This window comes from Monomorium pharaonis, chromosome 3, assembly GCF_013373865.1.
Source record: "Monomorium pharaonis isolate MP-MQ-018 chromosome 3, ASM1337386v2, whole genome shotgun sequence".
In the NCBI taxonomy this organism is placed as follows: domain Eukaryota; kingdom Metazoa; phylum Arthropoda; class Insecta; order Hymenoptera; family Formicidae; genus Monomorium; species Monomorium pharaonis.
In genome coordinates, this window is record NC_050469.1 from 6,086,084 (window position 1) to 6,112,159 (window position 26,076).

General features: G+C 42.2%; 1 protein-coding gene across 2 annotated transcripts; it reads left to right on the plus strand.

Moving 5' to 3' along the window:
- Nucleotides 1-2,834: 2,834 nt before the first annotated feature.
- Nucleotides 2,835-26,076, plus strand: LOC105830159 (protein wingless). Of its 2 annotated transcripts, none has more exons than XM_012669331.3 (4): nt 2,835-4,136; nt 13,179-13,438; nt 23,516-23,790; nt 24,116-26,076. In XM_012669331.3, the coding sequence occupies exons 1-4, from the start codon at nt 4,036-4,038 to the stop codon at nt 24,671-24,673; spliced, it is 1,194 nt and encodes a 397-aa protein (XP_012524785.1). In that variant the 5' UTR covers nt 2,835-4,035; the 3' UTR covers nt 24,674-26,076. The 2 variants fall into 2 exon arrangements, with proteins under 2 accessions (XP_012524785.1, XP_036140312.1); XM_036284419.1 differs by having other exon boundaries at nt 4,050-4,136; nt 13,229-13,438.

Genomic DNA, 26,076 nt, shown 5'->3' on the forward strand with positions numbered 1-26,076 from the left:
GCAACTCGAATTTTTATATCCCCCCCTGCAGAAAATGAAAATTAATTATAAATAGTTTTTACTCAAGAATCCATATTTTGTATTAAATATAAAGTAAATTTTTATAAAAATCTCAAATATTAATTAATAAATTAAAATATAATCAATAATATACAACAAATAATTAATATATTTATTTAATAATTAATTATAATTTTTAATTAAAATGTAAAAATTTCAGGTAATAAAACTAAATGACTATTTCAGTTAATTATATTATATGTATGTAAAATCTTATAATGTCGTATACAATTTCTTATCATTTTAACATTTCCGGCTTTCGTTTTTTCATCAGCACCATAGAAATATCCAATTTAACATTTTACATCTTTATAATATAATTTGAATTCAAATAACTCTACAGCCGAATCAAAAATTAAATTGATCTATATCTCGATTTCTTTCAAACACGAAATTTTCGGTGTCATTACAGAAAAAGTGAAATTCGAACGCTATAACATTCTCCGCTATTTAACTCGGGGAATTTCGCCTTATTAATGATAAAATTCTTGCGAATATCGAGCGAATATCCTCCCCTTCCCATCAACGGACAACTCGTCAAACGTACGGCTCCGGTGAAAAAATTAATTGAAATCATTGCGCGAAATTAAGCCGCACGAAATTAACAGCGCGTGCATTCATCGCAGCTTCATCAATCTCGTTTCTGACCTCGTTACTTGTTGTTTCACTAGTGAATGTATCGTTAAGTCTGCCTCTTAAGCTACTGCCAAATTATATGTTATATTCGGTGAAAGGGCAGACGTAAATATTGCCGGTGGTTTTCGCCGCGTCTGTCATTACTGGAAAGAATGCATTCGCTGCGCTTTCTTCCTCGCTTTTATTCTTATCGTTAGTAGGTGCGAAAACGGCACGGCCGACACAGGTAATTTTCTTTCCCTTCGGGTTATCGCATGGAGATAAATAAATTTGTTGACGCAGGTTGACAAATGTTTAATCGCGTTTAACACCGTAGTCTGTCAACGTTTACGCAGCAATAATAATTTTCGTGAAGAATGTGTAAAGTCAATGCGTTTTACATTATATTACGCAACAATCGACCAATTTTTATGATTGTGACGTTTCAGACTCTCATTCAAGAATACAAATTGCACTTATTAATACTAAAATATTTCTTTGAATATTTTATCTTAAAAATTATCCTCTCATACATAAAGCAATACTTTTTTTAATTAAAAATCTCTTGCTTTTTTTCAATTTCCTACAGAAAAGCTGCACTTTTGCATGCAGTTTTCCAATCGAATCATTCGATTATTTTCAATTATATATACATCAATGTTGACATACGTCTATAAATTGAACGAAGACTTGTGCAATGAGAATCCTGCGGTTAAAAAATTTCCATTCGTGGACGACATTACATTAGGAGATCCTCCAGAATTCAAGGTGGAAAAAGCCCAACTAGTAGTTCCATAGCTACGCTGTCCCGCATTCCGCGATACGTTCCCACACATACGCGCGCGTGCACACCTCCGCCTTTCGATTCACGCATTCCCGACGAAAGAGAGGTGACCGACGACGCGCGGCGGACGAGAAAAGGAGAAAACTACACCGTAGTGAGGGAAGAGCTGAATGAAAAAAAGGAGAAGAAAAAAGGGGTGGAGGGACCGGGTGAGCACAGTCGACAAAGAGGATGGAAGGGAGGCAAAACGGAGGAATAGACGAAGAGTGGGGAACTCTGACGGTGGCTCCTTGCGCAAGGAACCTGAGGATCCGTAGTGGGAGCCTCATCGGGCGTAACCTTAACAAAGCCCGCCTACCATCTCCCCTTGAGAACCACGTGCTCTCTACATCTGCCAGACACAAGGTCCGCCAGAGGAAACTACTAGCTTCGTTCCATGAGGGAACAAGAAGGTGCAATGATGAAATAGGTGCAACCCTTGCGTCCATTAACAGTCGATGATTGCGATAACCCTATAAGAAAAAGATGTCATCGCCAAAGATACTTTCATAGTCGTCAAAGTTGAGTTTTTACATATAAATTGTACCCTTTATAATATCGATAGAGAAATAATAAGTAATAAAATTATAAAGTAATGTATTTTGTCTGTCGATATAATTTAGAATTTTTAACCACTTCTTTACCTCTCGTATTTTTAATGTTGTATTTAGAAATGGATTTAAATATTTGCTTTTTAAGTTTATCTTTCAAACATTTAGAATCTCTTCTTCGACGATGGAAGTTGATTCAGCTTTAGAAACACCGCTCACCGTGATGAAAGGCTGAATTGCGAGAGAGAACTAGAAAGAGGAGCGGAAATGAGAATAGAGAATTATCATCAACGTGCGAGGTAAGAGAAATGATGTCGTTGACGAGGAAGAGAAGGAAGCAGATGACGAGAAACTCACCGGGAGGGAAGAAATCGGAAAGATCGTAGCTCGTAGACTGGTGGAGGAAAGAGAACGGAGGGAGACAGAAAGGCGGGAGCCAAGCTGAGAGAGGCGGGGCGAGATTTAATCGGTCTTGGGGGGGTCCAGTGGTCTCTACCGCATCAGGGGGGAAGAGAGAACGTGCCGTTCTCTCTCTGAAGAGAGATCGGCTCTTCCGCCGAGGAGCGTGCAGTCGCTAGCCGAGGCCTATACTTGCCCGTCGAAGGGTATTGGTTCTCCGACTCGTTGCACCATACCCCCCAAGCAGCGCGAGAGCAACACGAAACGAACGGACAGAGAGAGAGAGAGAGAGAGAGAGAGAGAGAGAGAGAGAGAGAGAGCAAAAGAAAAAGAGAGAGAAAGAGAGGGAAAGAGAAAAAAATAAAAGAGATAGAAAAGGAGGGAGACAAACAAAAAGAGAGAAGAAATACGAAGAGAAAGAGAGGGTGCAAAACAGAAAAGGGCGAATAGAACGTCTCTCCCCTTCATCGCCTCACATCGTCGTATCCCAACACGAGCACGCGTGCACGCACGCCTGCGGCAGGCACGCATGCACGCGCGCGCGTCACCGCCACCGCCACCGCCACCGCCACCGCCACCGCCACCGCCGCCGCCGCCGTCACCGCCGCATGTTACCACTCGAAGGACCTCCCCGTCGAGGAAGCAAAGAGTTGGCACGGACGGTCGACGGATGAACGGAACGGAAGGAGCAGAGCGCGGCACGCGTATACGTCACCCCTGAGAGAGATTAGGCGAGAAGCTCAAACGCCGGCTCCGGTGGCGTTCCCGAATCTTGGGTGCTTTATCTGATCCTAAGCAAACGGCTGGCGGTCCGGCACGCAGCATCCCAGCAGCAGGGTCGGCAGCAGGTATAATCGTCTCGGGCCATTTTGTGCTCGGTCGTATCTCAGTGCGTCTCTCTCTCCCACCACCGATCGTTCGATCGCACGCTCTCGAAGGGTGACACCCACCCTTCGAGAAGGGCCCTACGGGAGGGGTGAAATTTTCGTGGCCGGTTTACGTCGTGTTGTATTCACAGTCAGCAACAGGATCCTAAGCGTCACGGTGTTTGCCAGATCTAACGGGCGCTTTGACAAGAGCCTCGATAAAGAAATACTCGATTTAAACGTAAAAACGGCTGACAGTTCTCCAGTGCGTGAAAGTGTTCGCAGAGAGAAAGGGGGAAAGAAAGGGGGAGAAAGAGAGACAGTTACATCTCCTCGCTCGATAACGTTTGGTTAGCTCCGATACGGTTCGCCGAACGTCGATTCTACGAGGGTGACGGCCGGGTGATCAGTGACCGTTATCGAAAAACCCCCGGAAGGATCGCGCTTAAATCCCAGGACGATCTTATCAAGCGATTAGCGTCGGGGTCATGCACACGACCCCGTGAGTGCGATTCGAGAGGGATCCGAGTTTCGCGTCGACGAAAGGATCGAAGAAGAACGCGAGAGTATCGCGAGAAGATGTTCGTTCAGTGATAGTTGGTGCACGGTGCTAACCTTCCCCGCCCCCCGATCGGAGATAAGAAGGAAGTCGTCGAAGAGCGGATTTGCGCGCGGGACACATTCTGCGGGTTCACGAGACACGCGAGACACACGCTGGAAGATGAGGCTCTGGATGTTTCTGATCGTGCTCTCGGTGACGGTGCACGCGTCGCTGGAGGAGGTCACCAGGAACAAGAATCGCGGCAGGGGATCCACGTGGTGGTGAGTATCAGGGAGCGAGGCCCAAGTTTTTACCTTGGTACACCTTCAGTATGCAGTCAAAATCCTGTCTCTCGCGTCTCCTGTCCTTTCTCTCTTTCTCTCTTTCTACGAACGCACGCTTGTAAATACTGTCGTAAAATATTTTATCGCCGACATTAGCGCGCGATGTTCTTTGAAATAAATTATGGTTGCACTGAACGGTTAATAGACCTGTTGACAAAGTCGAATGGACTTGAATAATCGAAGGGACTAACGGAGGGACAGATAATATCTGTCAGAAAATTGCATGTTTTATATTATAGAAATTTTCTTAACCTCTCGTTATTTGTCGCGTAAATTATCGATAAGTAATAAATTTGAAGTTGTTGGAATATATAACATTATATGTCAAACTAATTATCTATAAGAGAACTAAAAGCTGGCAAAACTTTTTCCTCGATAGAAAGTCTCGTCTTTTCATTAGTCCACTCGAATGACATTCATTCACATTAGCCTCTTTCTTGTTGCTAATGGCAGTATCTAACGGGTAATTTATTTGATTTGAATTGAAATGCATGCAAATTAAACATATAAATTATCAACTTGACTTAGTATTTTCGATAAATAATAAGAGAGATCATTTTCTTGCGGCTGTTATTGGTGATCTAAGACTCTCCTCCGTTTATAAACGATGACATCATAGCAAAGGATTCAAGCGTTAATTGGGATCATTATTGCAATCGCTGAATCAACAGAATTAAAAAACGCGTCGGGGGAATCAGTTCCACGTGGATCTGCCCTTGATCTTCAACCAGTTTGCGCCAACATAGAGATCGAAAGCCCCCCGCTTTTTCGCTCGTTTTTTGCTCTTCGTCGATTGTTTTTGTTGATTGAATTTTTTCTAAGGCAAAAGATCAAGAATCGATTTGTCAGTAAAAAATATTCAATTATCCGCATAGCGATCAAAGAAAAAAAATGGACATATAAAATATTTATTCTCTTTTTTCCTCCGAAAAATTCTCTAAAAAAATATATATAATAATAGTAAAGTAATCTTAAAAGTAAATATCAAATACAGAATTTTATATAAAATAATGATTTCAATTCAAAACCTCTTTCACATTCACAACTTTATATTTTCCTGAAGGCAATCGAAGTTGCACACATCTTGATATTTTCATGTCACATGACACATATTCTATCTTACATCACTATCTTCCGTACGCGTTTAGCGTAACACATTTTCCAGAGATCCGCTAAACGACAGCGCGCAGAAGCATGTCACGATGAGGAGACGTCTCGCGGGACCAATGCCGCCTCTCGCGCCTCTTCCCTCATCGCCATAGTTCTCTTCCAATTAAAATGTAATCCTCCTCCTCCTTCGATTGAATTGACCTTCGTGCATTAATTGCTGTACGCCGTGCGCTCGTGCGAGCGCACGCATTAACACCTGTCTACCCCGGCGTTTATGCCCGGTAATCGCGGGTGCAACGTTGTTTTGCGCGCGCGAGCGCCCGTGTCGTTATTAATTCATTAATCATAATTCTAACCCCGCATTTCGATTTGCGGTTTCTTGCACGCGCGATACGTGTGTTAGATAATGACTAACTTCATTAGTCCGATCATAAATAACACGCGCGATCGCATGCTAGCCCGCGAGATAACCACGGCGAATATCGATTCACCTGGTAACACAAATCGCCGAGTGATATGTCAACCCGGGGTTTTTCCGCAAAATTCACGCGACGGTTCGACGTCGATCGTCGTTGCCGCTAAATTAATTAAATCGACGCGGCGCGACGGTGGTCGCGTGGTCGCTCGCGACGGCACGAGTCACAACTTAAACCGTGACGTATTGTTCGCCGTATTTTACCAGCAATCAGAGAGACACCAAAGCGTGTTCGTGCCCGCGCTTTCGCCGCGGCTGTATATCGCGTGTAATCAAGCGCTTCGATCATCCTCCTTCCGCGAAATTTATTTCAATTGAAGATTATTAAGCGAAATAAAACATTCGACGGTCTATTGCTTAGGAGGGTATTTGACACACTACTGGCGCGCGGTAGAAAAAGCAGAAGTCGAAAGCTGCCTACAACTATTTAATCTGAAGTTTAATCTCAATTCTTACAAAGAGATACGTGCGGCCCGATAAATCAATCAGTCCTATTCTCCCATAGCGATGTATATCGCGGCTAGGAACATTAATAATCAAAGGATTAACGTAGCGAGACGAATTAAGGGAAGAAAAAAAGCGGCATAGATAAACAGATATTTTACAAGAATATTAATGATTAAATTATATCGGCCTGGGAGATAAACGAATTAGTCGCGTTGGGGAGGGGAGGGGGGGAACGCGGAGAAAGTATCACGAGTCTATCGACCGTGTCGACTCCGAGATACGTCAGGATCTATTGATTAACAGGTAGAACCGTGACGACCGGTAGACCGGCGAGAGCCGGCGCGTATGTTATATCGCGCGGCGTCGTGGGTGGTCGCGTCTGGTGCTAACGGTGACGATTAACCGCGGACGCGGGTAATAATTACACCTCGCGGTGACGTAGAGCGCGACTTTCCGGATTTTTGAGAGCGAGCGAGCGCGGCGAATTATTACTTTTAACCGTCGTTAATTAGGCCCCGCGCGTCGCGTCTCCGCGAAAGGCGCGCGCGCGCGCTCGAAACTTGTGGCGTTATTATAAACGGCATCCGCGGAATTTTTATTCGCGAAATGCCACGGCAACGTTACCGTACCGTCGGGCGTGTAGTCGTTTCGGCTACGGTCGTGAGAGAGCAGATCGTATATAATTATCGGCGACAAGTTTGAGTATTCAAAATTAACGTGTAAATTAAAGCCTATGAATTTCTCCTTTCTCAAGCCCAAATCCCGAAGGTTTATATCGTGATACGAGAGGCGTGTCGCGTGAAGTTTGCTTTACGTAAGCAAAATAGCTTCCGTTTAAACGTACGAGCTTGATTGCGCACGTGGAAAATTTGCGACTTTTTACAAATATCCTTGTTTTTTGTTTGTGTGTATTTTAAATGTAACTTAATTGTCTTAAACGATCAGCCGTGAGGAGTAGAATTTTGTTGATAAGAGCTCCGTATCTTCGTTGAACGAGGTGGCATGTTACGCGTACGGTGTTTTACAAATGGGATGCTAAACGGGACGCTAAAAGCATCGCCATTAATCACTCACGTTTCGTATTTTCAAGTGAACATCTTGCCGCGCGATTCCTCCGGACGATCGCTACACAATATTATATCTATCGCTTTCATCGCGAACCGGTAGTCTCAAGTGTGGTCGATTTATCGACGCGCGCGGATCGCGCGGAGGGCTCAGGGACGGAAATCGGGAGCGAGGCGTAAGCGGAGCTGTGACAGCGCGGACTCTCCTACGACGGGAAAGACGAGAGAGAGAGAGAGAGGTCGAGCGAATGAAAAAGACGTCGTCGGGCTCCGCGATCGGGAACGCGACGTCCCCGTCCCCCGTGATTCATGATATCTCGGCCTGATTCAACGACGCTGTCGTTCTGGATATGGACTCGGGCTCACGTTAGAAATGACATACGTCGCTCCGACACGGCTGGAAAGAAATGCCGATACGCGAAGGGGGGTAAGGAGCTTCACTTAGAGCTTGAACATTGAGATCGGGCAGAAAATGTCTTAGGATCGAACTGAATTAATGAAGCACTTTACGATTAGCTCTGTCATTCACTGTACACGCGCTTGTATGGGCTTCAATTAAAAGTACTTGTGCGTCAAAGTGTCGCACATAAATCCTGCCTGTATTTTTCCTTTTTTGAATCGCTGCGTTTATTACCGCGCGAGTTAGATTCACTTTTGAATGCGCAACTGCGTTTGTTTGCGTCTGCGAGCAACACGCCTCGAAGGATAAGGCTGAAATAGCGTCATCGTTGTGAGCGTGAGGCTCTTCTAAGATAAACAATGTCACCCCATAAATTACACCACAATTGATAGAAAATAAACAACAGTCCTGTCATTTGACGAGATATTTGACTGGATGATCCTCGATAATCAGTGTAGGCAAATGGTAACAGGAAACTTACACGGTGAATAATATCGATCGGTATATATTTTTGCAATCTCAAGATTTTTTTAATTATTATTGCGATGGTACTATATTGATGGAAATACTAATAATCTTTGTCATAAGAATTAAAGAAAAAATGATTTATTATTAATCCGTCGATATTAACCACACACGATCAATAATATTGTCAATATTTGATGATACTGACAGTATTATTGATCGCGTAAGAATTTACATAAAATTTTTAATGTCCAAATCAAAACGTGAATCCATCTAAAACTATTTCGCTAAAATATTAATTAACGTTATTTGCAGTTTAACCAATTTTCCTGACTCTACGAGGAATCTTCTGATACAAGTAAAGTCTTCACGTAATTTCAGAAGAAGACTCTCGACGCGTCATTAAAACTTCCGTGACACTTTGTGATAACGGCGCGAATTCAACATACCCTTTTGTCACTGTGCACGCGCTCGCGCGTGACTTCGATGGAAGGGGGGGGGGTGGACAGGGGAAAGAGGAAGGGGGATCGTTATTGCCCTTCGCCCTTCTCTTTCCCGCCCCCGCCCCCTTACATCTCTCGGGGCGATAAATTATTTTCGTCTCGGCCGTCGTCTGGCGGTAGAAAGTATACGAAGGTGGAAGGAGATGGAGGAGAGTCGTCCCTGAAGCTCTTCAAGCCCGACGTAAATTACAAGCAATAGATATATCCTAACCGGTCCGCGGCTTATTTATGGACATCGCTTATTGAATGCACCGTATGCACCGAGCGAGCGCATCGTGTGCCCGACGCGCCGCGTGGAGAGTGCATTACGTCGCGTCGACGAGAGCCGTGCGAGAGCTCGCGGATCGCGCGTGACGAATCGAAGGGCCGCCATGTGGGTTCCGCGTGCATTCCGGAACGTTACAGCCGCACAACGGGCCTCCGCGGTGCAGCACGTCGCGCCGTTGAATTCTCCTCTGTTTATTATCCTCCCTTTTATTCACGCAATACGCTCAAATCGCGCAATGGCGTGTTGCGCGGCACACACACACACACACACACGTTCAATTCCGTTTTTACGTTTTATATTCGTGCTTCGTGAAACCAGAAAGATTCTCATGTGTTATACCACACTTTTTTTCCAAGTCTCTCGCCCTAAATAGAGCGACACGAGAAAGTGATCCTCCGGGACGTTACGCGTTCTCTATCTTCCCTTTTCGAGCCACGCACTCGCTACCTCGTATTCCCAGTCTGTTAACACGTCACGTAGTCCTTTCATTCATCATCAACGCATCGAGTCTCTGTAATTATTGCCCTTTAAGTTTCATATGTAAAGAATGCATGGATTGTCCAACGCAGTATCGAGGAACAATCCTGCGTTTCTCCTTTATCGGGGTTGCCACGTGCTTGCCACCTCGCGCAACCTCCAACGCGAGTTTGTTTAGCCCGCCCGGAGTGTCAACGAGTGGTCTAAACGGGTGGCTGACAGTTCAATTCGCGGTGGGCGCCACGCGGCCCGGTTTCTGTCAGGGCCTCAATTTCCGCCCAGACCACGAAGCGTCGACGGAGCCGCGGCGACAGTGATTACCTGTTTATTATGCTGGCCGACGACTGATCCGATCCTAGAACGCGCGAGCTATTTTAAATAAAAGTCGCACGAGCGTTCGTTTCAGTCGCGCGGGGTCTCTCGTTAAAGAACAACAAATATTCGTTGCATTTGGTGCTTTTTCACGCGGTCAAATCGGACGTTTACGAGCGCATGTTTGGACCGCGGGTAGTCCTGCCCATGGGGAATGCTTATGACACTCGGGTTATATCAACATTTTATTGCATTATTTGTCTCGCCTCGAAATATCGTTAATCGTTTAACTGTTTAGATTCGTTATTCGAGCTTTCACTTGAGGATTGTGTGAAGGGTCTCCAAATATATCCATCATCATATATTATAGATAGATCAATACATGTCCCGTGCCATGTCAATTTTAGGTAACCACCGTGAAATTTGTTTTACGACGGCTAATGTCACAACTAGAATACAATAGCAATTTGGCAATATAATTATTCTGAGTATTTTCCTTTAGAATTAATAACACTTTTGAAAAAGTTGTAGAAACGTCCATGGAAAAAAGTTTTAATCACCTTGATATTATCATGTTCTAAAACAATGCATACGTATTTATTTATTATAGAATATTGTAAAATATTCTACATATTTGTAAAGTTTTCATCCTTTCATTTATTATTATCAGACAAGAATATATTTCCAGGATTGACTACAAATACATTTTCAGAATTAAATAATAAGTAATTAAAAGGTTAAAAATTAAATAATAAATAAGAAACACAAAAAAATTTGGTCATTTTCTACTAAATTTAGTTATTCTAAATATGTTATAAATTTTATTTTTATTAGTTATTCTTAAGTAAACTTTAACTTTTGAATTTTTTTCCTAAGTTAAAAGTTTACTTATATAGGATTAATAAATCATAAAAAATACAGTTTTACATTAAAAAAACAATATTATATATATAAATTCCATTTAGAAATAAAAATTAAGTTAACACATATCACAATTTCGTATTGACGTGCATATCACAAAAATTATGTCATAATTACATGTTTTTTTATATAGCCAAAAAATTAAACGGTTTGAACAAAAAATCTAGCCTAGATCAATGACCTCGCGCTTGAAATGTATTAATAATCATTCTGGTAAAAATGTGAATACGATTAAATATATAAAGCAAATATTGCGAATACACCTGTCTAGTTAAAATTTCCCTTAACTGCGAACTGCGAATCAGCCGTCTGATTATTTCGTGTCCAAACGGGTTACAATGTTTCTTACCACACTTGATCGGTATTCATTTTACGCGGTCCAGGATTTCTTTTTTCGGGGGTCTTCGCGTCTCTCTTCCCACGAAGAGCACACCGTGAACGCATTTAAACGTTTTTCTGCGCGATGCTCGATCGATCGAGATGCGAATTCTTTCACAGGCTGAACTCGCACGGCAGCTTGATTTATATACATACAGGGTGTATCGAAAGGCGAGCACTTTCTCCAAATTACAATACATTAACATAACAATTAATTTTTAAAAATATATACACATTATTCATATTAGGTCGTATTAATAATTTACTAATTGTAAATAGTTTGATATTTTTAATAATTTACAAACATAATCATAAAATGTTATGTTTTGAGGTTTTGCTTAAAAAGAATTTTAAAAAACTTAAATTATGAATAAAATGTTTTAGAAATATAACACAAGATAAGATTGAATTTTAGTAGTTAATTGGATTTTTCTCACAAAACAATTTAAACCGATAAATGCTACTACAGCAAATCTGTGAACACTGATACACCCTGTACATATGTACACACTGCGAGCTACCGTTGATCGAAACTGCTGAACCAGTTTCGTTTTTCGTGCTAATCCACCTTCATCGGTCCTCACTTCTCTTTTACATTGCCCGTTCTCTCCTGAAAGTCCACTTTGTTACGCCCGAAATTGGCGTTTTGCGTTGACGACTAGTGTTTAACTACACATCTATTTAAATGTCTCAAAAGCAATTTTTAGAATGGTCCAAATACAATCGTTTACGTATTTTACCTGTATTTTAACGATATAGCATCAATAAAGAATAAATTTTCTTAATTTACTCCCAACCTGCAATAAATGTGTAATAAACCTTAAACCATAAGAAATCAATTACAATCGAACGTGATGGAAATAATCGACTTTAATTGGTCAATTTCTCACAGCTCACACCTATTATAGACCACTCTCTCTCTTTTTCTCTCTCCCTCTCTCTTTCCAAAATTCTCTCTCTAAAAAATATATTCAAAATACATATTATTGCTTTAAATTTTTTATTCTTAGCAAATAAAGAACTCTCACTTTACAAACTAAAAATTTATTCCATTTTTCCATATTAAATACTCCAAACAAATAAATGCAGAAATCAGAAAAGCTTACGTAAAGTTGTTGCGTATCGCATTTCTAAATTAAACAATAATTATAGAAAATATAATACATACATATATATATATAACACATACACACACACACACACACATATATATGATATATCAGATATTTGTAAGTAACCATTGAATATTGAATTAAAGCTCTATTTAGCGAAAATTGGAAGTCGCTGCTTCTTTCTCAGATCGATCGCACCTGTCGTGCTTGCCGGTCGGATAGGACAAATGCAATCGCGGCGGATGACGGTGCGCATTATCGTTCGCGGAATTGCCGCGTAATTAAAATTTATTCGCGCGAGAGTTGCCCCGATACCTTGTGCGTTACATTACGACGGCCATGTAATACGCGACACGCACGATAACGACGCGAACGGCGCTCGCCAGAACGGACGCGCTGGGGGCTCATTAAGGGAATTTACCGGCGATCGCGTTGCATTAAGTTCTTTGCCGGGGCCAGGCTAGCTGGCTAGCTTTAAGCGCGGCCGAGCGCGGCTGCATATAAATTGATAATTTCACGAAAGCGCGCATACGACGTGCGCTTTAACGCTTGTGTCGAGGATATACGATCGGGATTACGCTCCCCCGTACGAAGGGAGAGGCACCCCGCGTACCCGCTGGTGGCTCACGGGAGTAATTTTACTCAAAGGCTCTTCATTAACACGATCCCTGTTTGAAAACACGTCCTTAACTCTTTGCGTCTGCCTAACGCCGTCGAGGCCTTTTTCCTTCGACGAGTCCCTTTTTCTTCCTTCAAAACTCCGACGAGTTGTCTGAGATGAATAGGGACTACAATAGTTGCACTCAAATTATAAAAGAATGGCTTTGTCAACAAATCCTTTCATTCAAATGCTTCCCTTTCCCCCCCCTCTCTTATCTCTGTGTAATTTTGGAGCTCAGTTTTCTATTGTCATTTTTATTGTACATTATTTCCATCCTTGCCAGTTACCGGCTGTTATAAATACCTCGTTAAGTTTTATTTTTTGCGTAAAAAAATATAAAAAATATAAAAAAAATAACACGTGTCGGTTTTTTTTTATGTTTTTAGGGGTATTGCAAAAGCGGGCGAACCCAACAATTTTTTACCGATGTCGGCAGGTTCCATCCACATGGAACCGGTCTACGCGACCCTGAGAAGAAAGCAGAGGAGGCTCGCTAGAGAAAATCCAGGAGTGCTGATGGCAGTGTCGAGGGGTGCGAACCAGGCTATCGCCGAATGCCAGCATCAGTTTCGCAACCGGCGATGGAATTGCTCAACGAAAAACTTTCTCAGAGGGAAAAATCTCTTCGGCAAGATCGTCGACAGAGGTAAGAAAATTAATGAATTAAGTTCTCAGTAATATATATGCGATGGAAAATTGATTATCAGACGGTAATAATCGTCATTATACATTATACATATAAAGTATTTCTGCAATAATTTGTCCACACACTTGCTTAATATGTTATATGTGAGAAGTATAACAATCAATTTCGCCGATCACTATTTTCGCAAAAAGCGTGGTTAAATCGCCAGCGAAATTAATTTTATTAAAGAAGAAACAAGTTCCTTGTTTTCGCGCGAGAACGAAAGTCGCGGTTAAATGATATATAAACTACTTGAAAACGCACTTATCCTACGTTTCAAAAGACGATCTATCTTCTCGCGGTATAACCAGTATTGCCAATGGAGATTCACTGGGGACAAGTTCCAGCGGAGGAAAAGAGAGAAATAAAGAACGAGAGAGAGAGAATGAGGCCCGATCACGGCCGTTAAGATCGCGAGTGACAAATCTGTCGATTTGCTTAAGCCAACACAGGCTCGAGACGTCTCGTAACACTCGGTAGATTAAGTAATAAGGCCGTCATCTCGTCATCGCAATGCGTCATCGCCGAGCGAACGACACCTTCGAGATAAGCCGTGGATTTTTCAGCGGAGGTAGAGCCAATTTAAAACGACATCACTGGCCTCTTATCTGGCCGAAAAGCGTGTTACTTCGAATGGATCATATTTCTTTTAACTTTACTTTATCGCAAACGATAAAACTCGTGAATTTATTCAGTGCTTACAAGTTTATATAAATTTTATGTAAATGCGTTAAAAAAAGGGAGGTAAAACGGAAATTATAATACAAATTATAAGACATTAATAACGTCAATGTATCTAAATTATAATTAAATAACAATAAAATAAATAATGGTAATTGTAAGAGAAATATAAATGAAAAAGGATGACCTGTCGTAAGGACATCCATATTTTCTGCATAGAACTTGCATACGTATTTGAAACACTATTAGTATAATAAAAAAATTATATACATTGAATAGCTATTATTCTATTGCCATTTAAAACCGTGGTCGGACACCCGCGGTGTTTCCGACAAGGCGCATTAACACCTCGTTCGAATGCGAATGATCGCATAGATCGAGTGCATAGAGCGCGAAGTCGTCGTGGGGTTAAAAGGACGAGGGCACGACGACGGCGCGATGAGGAGAAAGGAGAGGACAGACGGGGCTGTAGGAGGCGTGCCCTTCGTCCGAAGGCCTCGGGCACGTGCCCTCACCGGCCAGATGTATGTTTTGCAACCTGATAATGGACCTTCTCGTACCAGTTCTGGCTCCCCTGCGGCTCTTTTAGATCTCGTCGAGGCGATTGTAAGCCGAGCTTTTTCGCTCGAGCCGCTCCCACCCCATTATGTCGAATGTCCCCATATGGCCACTTAGTAAAACTAAAAGAAGTACATGGCGCAAAGAGAGAGAGAGAGAGAGAGAGAGAGAAGGGAAAGAAAGGGGTAGAGAGCGAGAGAGTAGCGCGCGCGTTATTTTCACGAGCCTGTAACACGCACGCCTCGAGACACGTTTCGTTGTAACATTGCAACGCGAGACGATCGTAACGTCGCGACGATGGGGTGACGCGGATTGGCGGTTAATACGGGATGTTCTCTCTGGCGTGTCTGCGACTAACACCGGTATCTAGTTGCAGATAGATTCGCATCCTCCGTGTACTAGCATACTCGGCCCCTTATTTCCGATTCACCCCCCGATTTTATTCACTCGCTGTTACTACGGCGCGTTTGTCGTAACGTCATTGTCGTACGTGCTAAAAATTATGAACTGTTCTACCCGAGAATCTTGAGTCATCTTTACGGATCATCGTAAGCTTCCTTGTTTTTTCAAGTATCCCCTTGATGGGATATTATTGAATACCGTTACGGTGATTATATTTTCTTAGAGAAAATAAAGGAACAAACTAAAAAAAGTTTTAGATCTTTGTTCCTACACGTTTTCAAATTAGTTTGTGACTATTGAAAAATTTTCTTAAGCAATTTTCTGATAGTTTGAAAACGATCGATTGTGTTGCAACAAATTTTTCGTTCAAAATAATAAAAAATAAAAATTAATCTTATAACTTTAATTTTTTAAAAATTAAATAATATATAATTAATAAAGGACAGAACAAATTATATTGCATGAAACCAAATTTTTCACAAATGTTAATTAATTCCGTAAAAATTTGCTCATCAGTTCTCATAATAACACTATTAAAATAAAAGACAAAATTAAATTTTATAAAAAAAAAATAAATATATATTTGAAGGACAGTTATTCGAGTTAAAGAAATAATATGTCTTTTACAATAAAGGAAGTATAATCACCGTGGACATCGTGAAATTTATGAAGTTTATTTGTTTCAAGTCTCTTTACCACCCATTGTGAAATTTCTACGAAAACTCGTACGTAAAAAGCTGGTTGTACTTAATACACATTCAGCGTACATAATTCAACGTATAATGCGCATCTCCGTGCGTATTCGTCGGGAGTTCTATTCACGGGAAGTTATACACTTCTCATGCGTTATTACTGTACTTTGCCGCCGTTAGGAGATAAAGACACGGCGCGGCAGCTATTAGAAATTCCGTAAATTGAACGGGCGCATCACGGTAACGTGCGGCATTTATATGACACCTGTAAACGAAAAAGTGAGAGCGCGGTGTGGCATCCATAACGCTTGACGTGTTAATCAAGCCCCGAGAAAGGCACTCACAGATAATAACGCCGGCGGGGACGAGAATCCGTTTTTACATTCGCTTCGCGCTTCTATGATACATTGTTCTGTCAGGACCGGCTAGAAAATGATTACGTGTATGAATCGTGAGATACAAAAGCACGTCGTGCGGCGTAAAGATCGATCGTAATGTTATGCCTATCGGGATTAAATAACCATTGTAAAAGGTTAATTGGATGCACGCGAAAAATCTGTCGAAAAATTACGTTCGCCAATCTATTGCGGTGACATAATGAAGTTAAATAGACTTTTCACAAAATATTTATGCGGAATTTCAGCGCAAGTTTGTGCAAATTAAAAAAATTAATTGAAAAGCAATCCTTCTTCACATTCTACATAAAATAGACTCACATTTTAATGCGTATTATGTATAATTAATTATTTACGTAAAAAGTAAAAAGATTGATTATTTGAATAACTATCCCGCGATAGATTGCCACGACAGATTTCGATATATATCTTGCCCTTGCCTTTTCTCCGTTTTCCGTAACAATCTGGGATCGCTCGCAGCTTCCACGAGACGGGACCCTCGACCTTTCGCCTTTCGCCTTCATCGCCCTGTGTGAAGCGCGGACCAGTTTCCTCCGCTCTTCTCGCTTCTCGCATCTTCTTTGTCCTCGTACGGATCTCCTCTCTCTAGAGATTTGATCTTCACCGTGCTGGCATAAGGAAACGCAGATCGCTATCAAGTACCGGTAATGCGCTCTCGTACTTGTCGCATTCAAGAATGAGGAGATCAAAGAAGGGGGTCCGGAAAAAAGAACTCGCGGTCGAACACCGGCTTAAACGGTCGTTTCCGGATTATCACCGTGTTCAAACTGTCGGCAGTCATGTCGGAAATATAAGTTGTGAAAGTAGAATAGCGCGATATATAGCGATACATAAATTTTTTAAGCGTTTTATAACGTGAGCCTGTTGCGTCGTACTGCTCTCACGCGCTGCGGATATCACCGGGTTGTTGCGCGTTTGACGTTTTCGTCGCAAACATACATATTTATTGCGGTATGAAAGTCCACGTTAGAGATCCACGTTCTACTTGCAGTGCTACAGGGGGAGAAAGAATTTCGTATTTATACATTTTCAGCCGCGTTAATTGAGAAGTATAAGTACCAAGTTAGAGGACGTAAGGTGTACTCTGTATGTGTGAACGTTAATTTTCTCAGCGCGAATATATTATTAAGTACAGAACAAGTTGTCAATCCACGTTGGAATTTCTAATAACGCGCGAGTGTAGGACGGTCTTATAATATATTCACGTGTCAGCGTATGCTGCGTGCATGCGTGTGAAACTCACAATTAGCGTGATTTGACAAAAAACACGTCGTCGATTAATATGTATACGATCCTGAAACTTTTCGTCGACAGGTAACGCGAGAGAGTTGAACGTATACGACATTTGAATTTAAATAATACGTAATCGTCGCGCGTAATGCAAGAGACAGCGGACGGAATTAATGCCGAGCCGGGGAGCGCACTGCACCGCGGAGAGGAGATCGGACTCTTTCGGAGGCCCTGGCTCCGATACTTTTGGCTGCGTTTGTACTCGATATTATAGCTGGTAGTGAGTGCGTTCGCGGCCTGTAATCATTTCGCCGCCAAGAGCCACCTACCGCATTGGTACCCTCGCCTTCTTCCACCACGTTTCTCCGTCTCGTTTCTTCACTCCGGCTCCTCTTCTGCCCCTTTCTCTCGCGCGCGGCTTTCTCCTGTCCCTTTGCGTCTTCCTCCTTCTCTTCGGCACACACCGTGGCTCGCAAAAGCAAGCCTCGCAGCCTAATTGCTCGGTAAACTGCGAAGACTCCGCCGCATCGGGCGCATAACACTGTCTCTTCCTCTGCCAGATTATTTTTGACGATCGTAACCGAAATCATTCGAGTCGCAAAAAAAAAAAACGAAAGGACAACCGGTGACAAATGGGTTCGTCTCCGCGAGACTTAATTTAATTCAAAAGAGAGCGAGAGAGAGAGAGAGAGAGAGAGAGAATAAAACTGCGAGGAGCGATGATTTAAAAGAAGAACGTAGATAATAAAATTTGATATGTAACCAGCGGAATGACGAATATAAGAACGGTGTTTCAATCTTGATCAGCACGCATAATATGCAAATAATCATCTTTCTCCCCGGCTATGCTCTATCAATAGGGCAACCAATCAGCGAAAGAAGTTCGCGATTAGTTACGGGCCTGCACCCTATCCCACGAAATGACGTTGCAGCTCTCGAGCGGTTTGCATTTCGCCTTCATGATTCTATTATGGCACGAGTTCCAACAGAAGGCAAATTGTGAGGCGCGAGAAAGGGAAGTTCCACCAACAAAGAACCTCCATGATACAGAGCGGAAATCCGTAACAAATTTCAAACCCTTTTTACCAACTAATTGCGTTATTCCGGAGAGAGGCGCGCATTACGCAACGGGATTAAACTCTCGAAGCCTCTCTCTCTCTCTCTCTCTCTCTTTTCGCCTCGCGGATTAACAAATTCGTGCAATCTTCAATCTTATTCCCGTGCCTCCGCCGAGAGACTGACGGCACGTAATTCGTAATCTTATCTTCATCGCGGAGAGTCAGGCGACGACGGATGACGCGAGGTCGAATATCGAGAATATCGTCGCCGCGCGCTGGCGATATCGGCGTATAATCGACCCGTTTACAGGATAAATTCAATCAATATCTGTCCGCGTGCAGCAGCGTACAGCGGCAGGAAGCGTCTTATATGGCGACACCGGGCGCTTTTTGCCACGGTCATAAATCGCGGCCTATGATGGGCTACATGTGTCGACGGCACGCCACGGTTTCTTGCGAAAACGTGAGCCGCGACCCAATGGGGTCCCCCGCGTGATTTTTACATCTTGTTTGCTTCTTCCACGGAGATAGAGAGAGAGAGAGAGAGAGAGAGACAGCCCCGCAAGCCCGCGGCTCTCGTTCCCGCTGGTCTATATGGCGCACGGTGTGTTATTCCGCGGTCTTCGAGTTCCTCGGGACTGTCCCGCCCGTTCTTCGCTCGCCCCTTCGCCTTTCTTATTTCCGAGCCCTGCCGAGTTGTCGCCGCGTTCACTCGTACCGTCGCCGGAGATACTTCGTCGTCGCTTGTCGGGGGACATGTCGTTCGCGAATGTATTAAAGATAAGAACGAACAGAGAAAATATTGTACTGCTTAAACATTTAATATATTAATTTTTTTTTCGAGATATATATCAATAAGGATATCAAATTGTGCTGAGCTTATTTAAAAATAATACGTATAGTAATAAATATCACTCTCGTTCGCGAAGAACGCAACATTTCCTGAATAAACAATTTGATCTTCTGCATTTAAGAATGAAAGCCGTACTTTGTACAGCCGATCTTTTAAACCTGCATTTTTACGTACATTGACATCTTGAGCCTGCTGAAATGGCAATCTCTGTCCCAGCTCAAGTAATAAATCCATCTTTCCCTTTCTTTATAACATTCGTAATGAATCATTGCAAGCGGTTTTACGCTTCCAGCCTATCACTTGACATCGCGGGCCATCATCTCATATCTAATAGCTGTATTACGACACATCTACATAAATCATCACGTCACCGATATCGTCGTCGGAGACCACCATCGCCAGTACTGTCGTTTTAGATTCCACGCGTAGGTGGTTACACTATAACTCGTTCTGTCTCCTGACAGGTACTCGGGCCGCGACAGTAGCAATAATTCCTAACGATTTTATCTCCGTGGAATTTCAGCCGAGAGGCAAATGCCCCTCGTAAAGATGCGCGACGATGCCGCTTAGGACAATCTCGAAAACGACACGGTCGCGGAGATCGCGGCTTTTTACTCTATATACTTCATCGAGGCTTTACCATCGGAAGGCCGACCGTTCGTAGGATAAATTAAAATTAAAAAAACAGTTTTCACTCCGATCTCAAAATTTTTATTCGAATATGTATTTTCTTTAAACAGTTGACATTATTTTAATATTCTGTTGAAATTTAGCTCGTCCAAAAGACGGTAAATAACCAAAATGTATTACAATGACTAGGTGATGATGATCATCGATATATTAAGATCTTTCATGAAAGCAAGAAATAAATTTAAACTTATGTCATTTAAACAAATACATCTTTTTTGTGTTTAATTACTAGAACTTCAATAATTAACATAAAAGGATATAAAAAACAGATTTTAAAAAAGATTTAAAGATATAAAAAAATATTTTAAAATCCTTTAATTCATTATTTATTTATTAACAATGGAAAAATTATCAACTCATTAGGTGTCACAACAATGCAAAAACATCTTCGTCTCAATTCAAAAAATTACAAAGGCTGGTAAATAAGCTCGAAACAACATATCAAACGTTTTAACGATGAATAAAAGAAACATAAATTCTATATCTTTTCTACAATATTTTGTTAAAAAAGTCTATTCCAACAAAATTTTTTACTCGAATTTTTTTTAATTTGAAGCAAAAAGGACGTGCGCTTTTTCCTCATCTCTAATAATCACAAAACTGAATGAAAAAAAAACATGACATGCATACATTTAACTGCAGGAAAAAATTGTCCCATTTATTTTCCCATGAAAGCTGAAGGTTTCAAGACTTACATACTAAGGCCTGAAATTATTCCGGGTCTATCCATTGTCCCCAACACCGCGGGTCGTCAGGGGACAGGTTCCGGACCCAGGACGCGAGCGCGACCAAGGAACTGCCATCGATGTGTGCGCGCGTGTTTACCCTGCGGGCACACACTGGCTGCGCCTCCAACTTGCTCATACTATTTGAACGAGTCGATAAAACCGCCGTCGAACTATTTATCGTACGCGGAACAAGCACGCGAGAAACGGCGTTACTCGCCTCGGTCGAGGGCAAACAATCGCGGGTAAACCGGGGGATTATCGAGAGTCGCGCTTTTTGTCCTTCATCTGAACCCTCCTCGCGCCGGTATCTTTCACCGCGTCGCACATTCTTTCTCTCACACCTCACTTCTCATTTTTCTTCTTTTCACCGTTTTAATTCTCGCGCGCGCGTAGCCGATAACGGCGTATTTCCGTGACTTCAAAAAACAAGACCGCGACTCGCTCTTATCTGCGAGTGTTTGAAAATCGTAAAACCCGTAAAAAAAAGACTAAGAAAAATCGAATTGGTTTCCACGAATTACGAAATCCACAGCGAGGCATGCAATGAGTTCATCGAGGGCGTTCGCCGCGCGAACGATTAGCCGCGTTCTTAATACGTGAAATAAGTGATTCAACGAGAATTATATACAGTTATGTGGATACGCCGATACGGCTTTGTATATCTAAAGTCTAAGAAAGCAGAGAAAGAAAGAGAAACAGTAAATTTATTTTTATCCTGCAACAAAACCTTTCTTTCTCTTCGTCTTTTTTCTCTTTTTCTCTTTTTTTCTTTTCTAAAATAAGTATCACATGTACATAAAGTACAAATAAATATCAACCGGAATTACGTCAATAATAGATAATAGAAATGTATTTTTTCCAAAGTAAAAAGGAAACACGTCAAGAACTACAAAGAGATAAATTTTTTTTATACGTGACAACGAAAAATTCTTAAAATTGAATAGTTTCGAGACATGCCAAATTATTAGCAATTGCTATGTTACAACACGTAGTCATATCGTTTCCTGTCTATTCAACAAATTAACGATTAACCCCCTTGCCTTCATGCTTTTCCTTGTTAAATGAATTTGTGACACTTTCATGCTGTTGTTGTTGTTAGTCTTCAGACTCGGGGATGTCTCATCTAGAAGGCAACGCGATTACGAACGGTGTAATCCATTCAGTCATGGTAGTCTCTGACATTATATGATAAATAATATCTGGAACTGATCGAATTTAGGATGAGAGAGGAAACGAAGCGAAGATCCACCGTGAAAACGGGCCGTGTAACGGCATAAATTCCTTCTGCTTTTCTTCAAGCAGTTCCCGCTTCCTTGCTTTTGCCAACTTTGCATTAAGATGTAGGAAAATTGTCGCTCATTTTTCTCCTCCTTTTCTTTTCTCCCGTGATTTTGTTCGACCTCGTTCTATCTATTCTTTAATGCTCACTACTGTTAACAAGGGAGCTCGAGATGTCACTGTCGTAAACGTAAAAGACTCGTAACGAATTTAGAATGTCAAGCTAAGGACGGTTCGTTGCGGGTGATCATCCGATTACCTTCCTGCTCATTCTTAAGTTGCAGTTGGATAGTTTAACTCTTATTCTTGTTCAATTTTTCGGATTCTGTCGCTTCGATACGCACGCGCATTTAATCGGCTGAGAAAAGTTTTCCGTCGACTTTTAATCGAATTATTTCGAAAATTCAAGTAGCTCACAGTTGGTAGAAAACGAAGTAGAAAATACTTAGTACAAACTTACTAAACTTACAAAATTTCTATCTCTCTAGACAATATTTATTAATTCGCTTCAGATATGATATAGTTATTATTTTATAAAATGTCGCGCATAAGAAGAAATTTATGTAATAAATAAATGTAGAACTTACAATATTGTTTCATACGTACGCCACGTTTTTTCTTTCTGTGTATATACCAATAAGTATGTTATTTTAAATATATTATATATTTAACAATAAACTGAAATAACTAATTTAATAAAATTCATTTTAAAAATGTAGAACACCACGTATAATATTTTTTCCCTAATGGGACAATATAACACTGTCTTGGAATGGTGCGAGCTCGCAATTTATGAAATTGTTTCGTCCGCTCTTCTCTCGCGCGATATCTTCACCGGCACAAAAGGAGCCGGCACGCACCTGCACCTTATGCAGATAAGGTCGAGGTGCTTCAGGTCAGCCCACTCGGGGTTAAGGTTACGTACCGTCTTTTGCTCCTCTTTCCCCTCTCCCTCCCTCCCTCTCCCTCTCTCTCTCTCTCTCTTTCTCTCGCCATTTCTTTCTCTGTCGTTCGTCGAGTCGTTCTCTCTTACGAACGCTTCTCTTCTTCTTCGCTTCTACGCGAGGACTTCTCGCGCAGGTAGTCCCTCGTGGAGGATTGAGACGTTGCCTGACGTCACCACTCACCTCCTACGCGACTAAACACCGTGAAAGTTTTGTCAGCACTCCCGGCGAGTATAAAAATATTGATATCTATCAAGAAGATTAACGTTTTCATCAGCGGTTTATTTCAATAAAGAAAAAAATAGTTATAACTGCCGAGAATTAATTTTTACCAGAAATCTTCGAAAATATGATACAGCTAAGTAAATAAAATTAGTCGAAGGGGAACCTAACGGTATTTATAATAAAAGCAGCAATGTATGTATTAAATTATCGCATTCCTCTAGATGAGGAGAATTTAGTTTTCGACACAGCGCGTCACAAATTTTTGTGTTTTATTTTCTTGCAGGATGTCGTGAGACAGCTTTCATCTACGCCATCACGAGTGCGGCAGTGACTCACAGTATCGCGAGGGCATGTAGCGAGGGCAGCATTCAGTCGTGCTCTTGCGATTATACTCACCAATCACGGGCGTCATCCGCCGTTCGGGATTGGGAATGGGGTGGTTGCTCGGATAACATTGGATACGGTTTCAAATTCTCTCGCGAATTCGTCGATACTGGCGAACGTGGCCGGAATCTCCGCGAGAAGATGAATCTACATAACAATGAAGCCGGCAGAGCAGTAAGCCCTTTTAATTTATCAAATTATTTCATCTAGAAAGATAGAAGCGTTAAAATTATCCGCTTAGATAATATTCTGTTTACTGTGCCCTAAATTCAGACAAACAGCGGAATATTTACGTTCGATCTTGTATTCAAAATTCATAAGACATTATACACCTTGCCATTTTATTTGTTCGCTTATTTGTAAATTTGCTAGACGAAATAATTAATCCACGATAGATTAACAAAGTACTCGTCACGAAGCGACAAAGCTAAAAGTATCATAAATATTATTAATTTTAATTGTGAAGAAAAATTACAGGACTTCACCTCTCTCGTTACAGCACGTAACCTCGGAGATGCGCCAGGAGTGCAAGTGCCACGGCATGTCCGGCTCGTGCACGGTGAAGACCTGCTGGATGCGATTGCCGAACTTCCGCGTGGTCGGCGACAACCTGAAGGATCGCTTCGACGGTGCTTCCCGGGTGATGGTCAGTAATTCGGACCGCGCGCGCGTCACCAATAACGCCATCACCAGCAACTCGGCGAGCAACTCCGTGCACCAGCACCGCGAAGGTCTCGGGCGCCGGCATCGCTACAACTTCCAGCTGAAGCCGTACAATCCGGAGCACAAACCGCCGGGGCAGAAGGATCTGGTCTACGTCGAGCCGTCGCCGCCGTTCTGCGAGAAGAATCCGAAACTCGGCATCCTGGGCACCCACGGACGGCAGTGCAACGACTCGAGCATCGGCGTCGACGGCTGCGACCTGATGTGCTGCGGCAGGGGCCACAAAACGCAGGAGGTGACGGTAATCGAGAGGTGCTCCTGCACCTTCCACTGGTGCTGCGAGGTCAAGTGCCAGCTCTGCAGGACGAAGAAGACAGTACACACGTGTCTGTGAGGAGGGAACTCTCGGCCGTGAGATATCTTGAAAATATCTTGATAATCTTCGAGGCAGCCTTCGTGCAGGGTTAAAAACGATCAAAGTTCGAACTTTCTCTTTGTTTTCGCGATAACCCCCCTCCCCCTCTCCTCCCCGGTACAACGGTACACATTGAGGAGTTCGAAGGATGAGACAGAGACTACTCTTCTTTCTAAGTTCAAAGATCCCCGGTAGTCTCTTTCGAACGAACGGTCTACGATCTACTTCTGCGAGAGATCCTATCACTGGGTCTTACCGGATGGGGTCGAAGTCGTCGTGGAGTCCCGCGTGAGTCCGCGGGGCCTCCTCGCCACCAGTATTACGCGAAACGAACGGAACCACATATAATATTTATTACGTCGCGTCGCGCGCGTATTAAAGACTGAGATGGTGAGAAGCGTTCGTGCGATCGTAGATTTTTAAGGTTTTAAGATAGGAAAATTGGATGGGACGCGTAGAAGAAGTGGTGTAAATATCGGTGTAAAGTATACCAACGTACAACACCGGCCCGCTATCTCGCCATTCACCGACGAGGATCGGACTGATCTATCATCGCGCCCAGAATAATGGCTTTGACACCTCAACTGTGACAGTGTCATATGGTAGAAAAAAAAAATAATTTAAGGCTTTCGCATCTCTCGTCCGACTGTTATCCATTCGGCGAAACTGTCGTCCCCGCCGGTAATATTCGAATTCAATTCATTTTACATCTCTCATATGTACATTAATCAAATTGGATTAGTGCCTGCCTCTCTGCTGTAGGGGGCCATTGATCATGACAAGTAAGCTGAAGAGTAAGCACGAAGAAGCCTTCAATTATTTTATCCTGCTGCATATGAGGTCTTCGTTTTTAAGTGATGTTTATTGGCTACAACACGAGCGTCGTGGTCTCGTGAGAGCATTATTTATTCTAATGGTGTCCTTCTTGCACTCTTTAGACACTCGCTTCCTCGGGGAAACGGGCAATCTCGTATACAGATCGCATACTTGTATATAAATAAATTATAGCGATGTATTTTGCAACAATGCGAGCCAATCGGTGGCCAATATATTTCTCCGTAAGAAACTATTGTAAATACATGCAGAATTTCACGCGCGCGACGAAACCCCACATTGGGTGTGGTAAATTATTTTTATATCTTTTTCACATATTCTCCTCTCTCTTTTTCTCTTCTTCCTTTATCGAGTACCGGGATATCGAAGAATCCCGCGGGTTTAAAAATACCTTTTGCCAATGCTGGAGGGAAAAATTACTCTTCGAAGGAGAAAATTCCAATAAGCGAGGTAATTCCAACGTTGTGCATAATAGATGTATTATTATAATTAATTATTGCTCGTAATTTATACAAATAAACATATAAGAAGATTAAATAAACGACGAG

Coding starts and splice junctions, on each gene's coding strand:
- LOC105830159 (XM_012669331.3), top strand. CDS start 4,036: ATGAGGCTCTGGATGTTTCTGATCGTGCTCTCGGTGACGGTGCACGCG. Junction 4,137..13,178: donor GGCAGGGGATCCACGTGGTG/GTGAGTATCAGG, acceptor TTATGTTTTTAG/GGGTATTGCAAAAGCGGGCG. Junction 23,791..24,115: donor ACAATGAAGCCGGCAGAGCA/GTAAGCCCTTTT, acceptor CTCTCGTTACAG/CACGTAACCTCGGAGATGCG.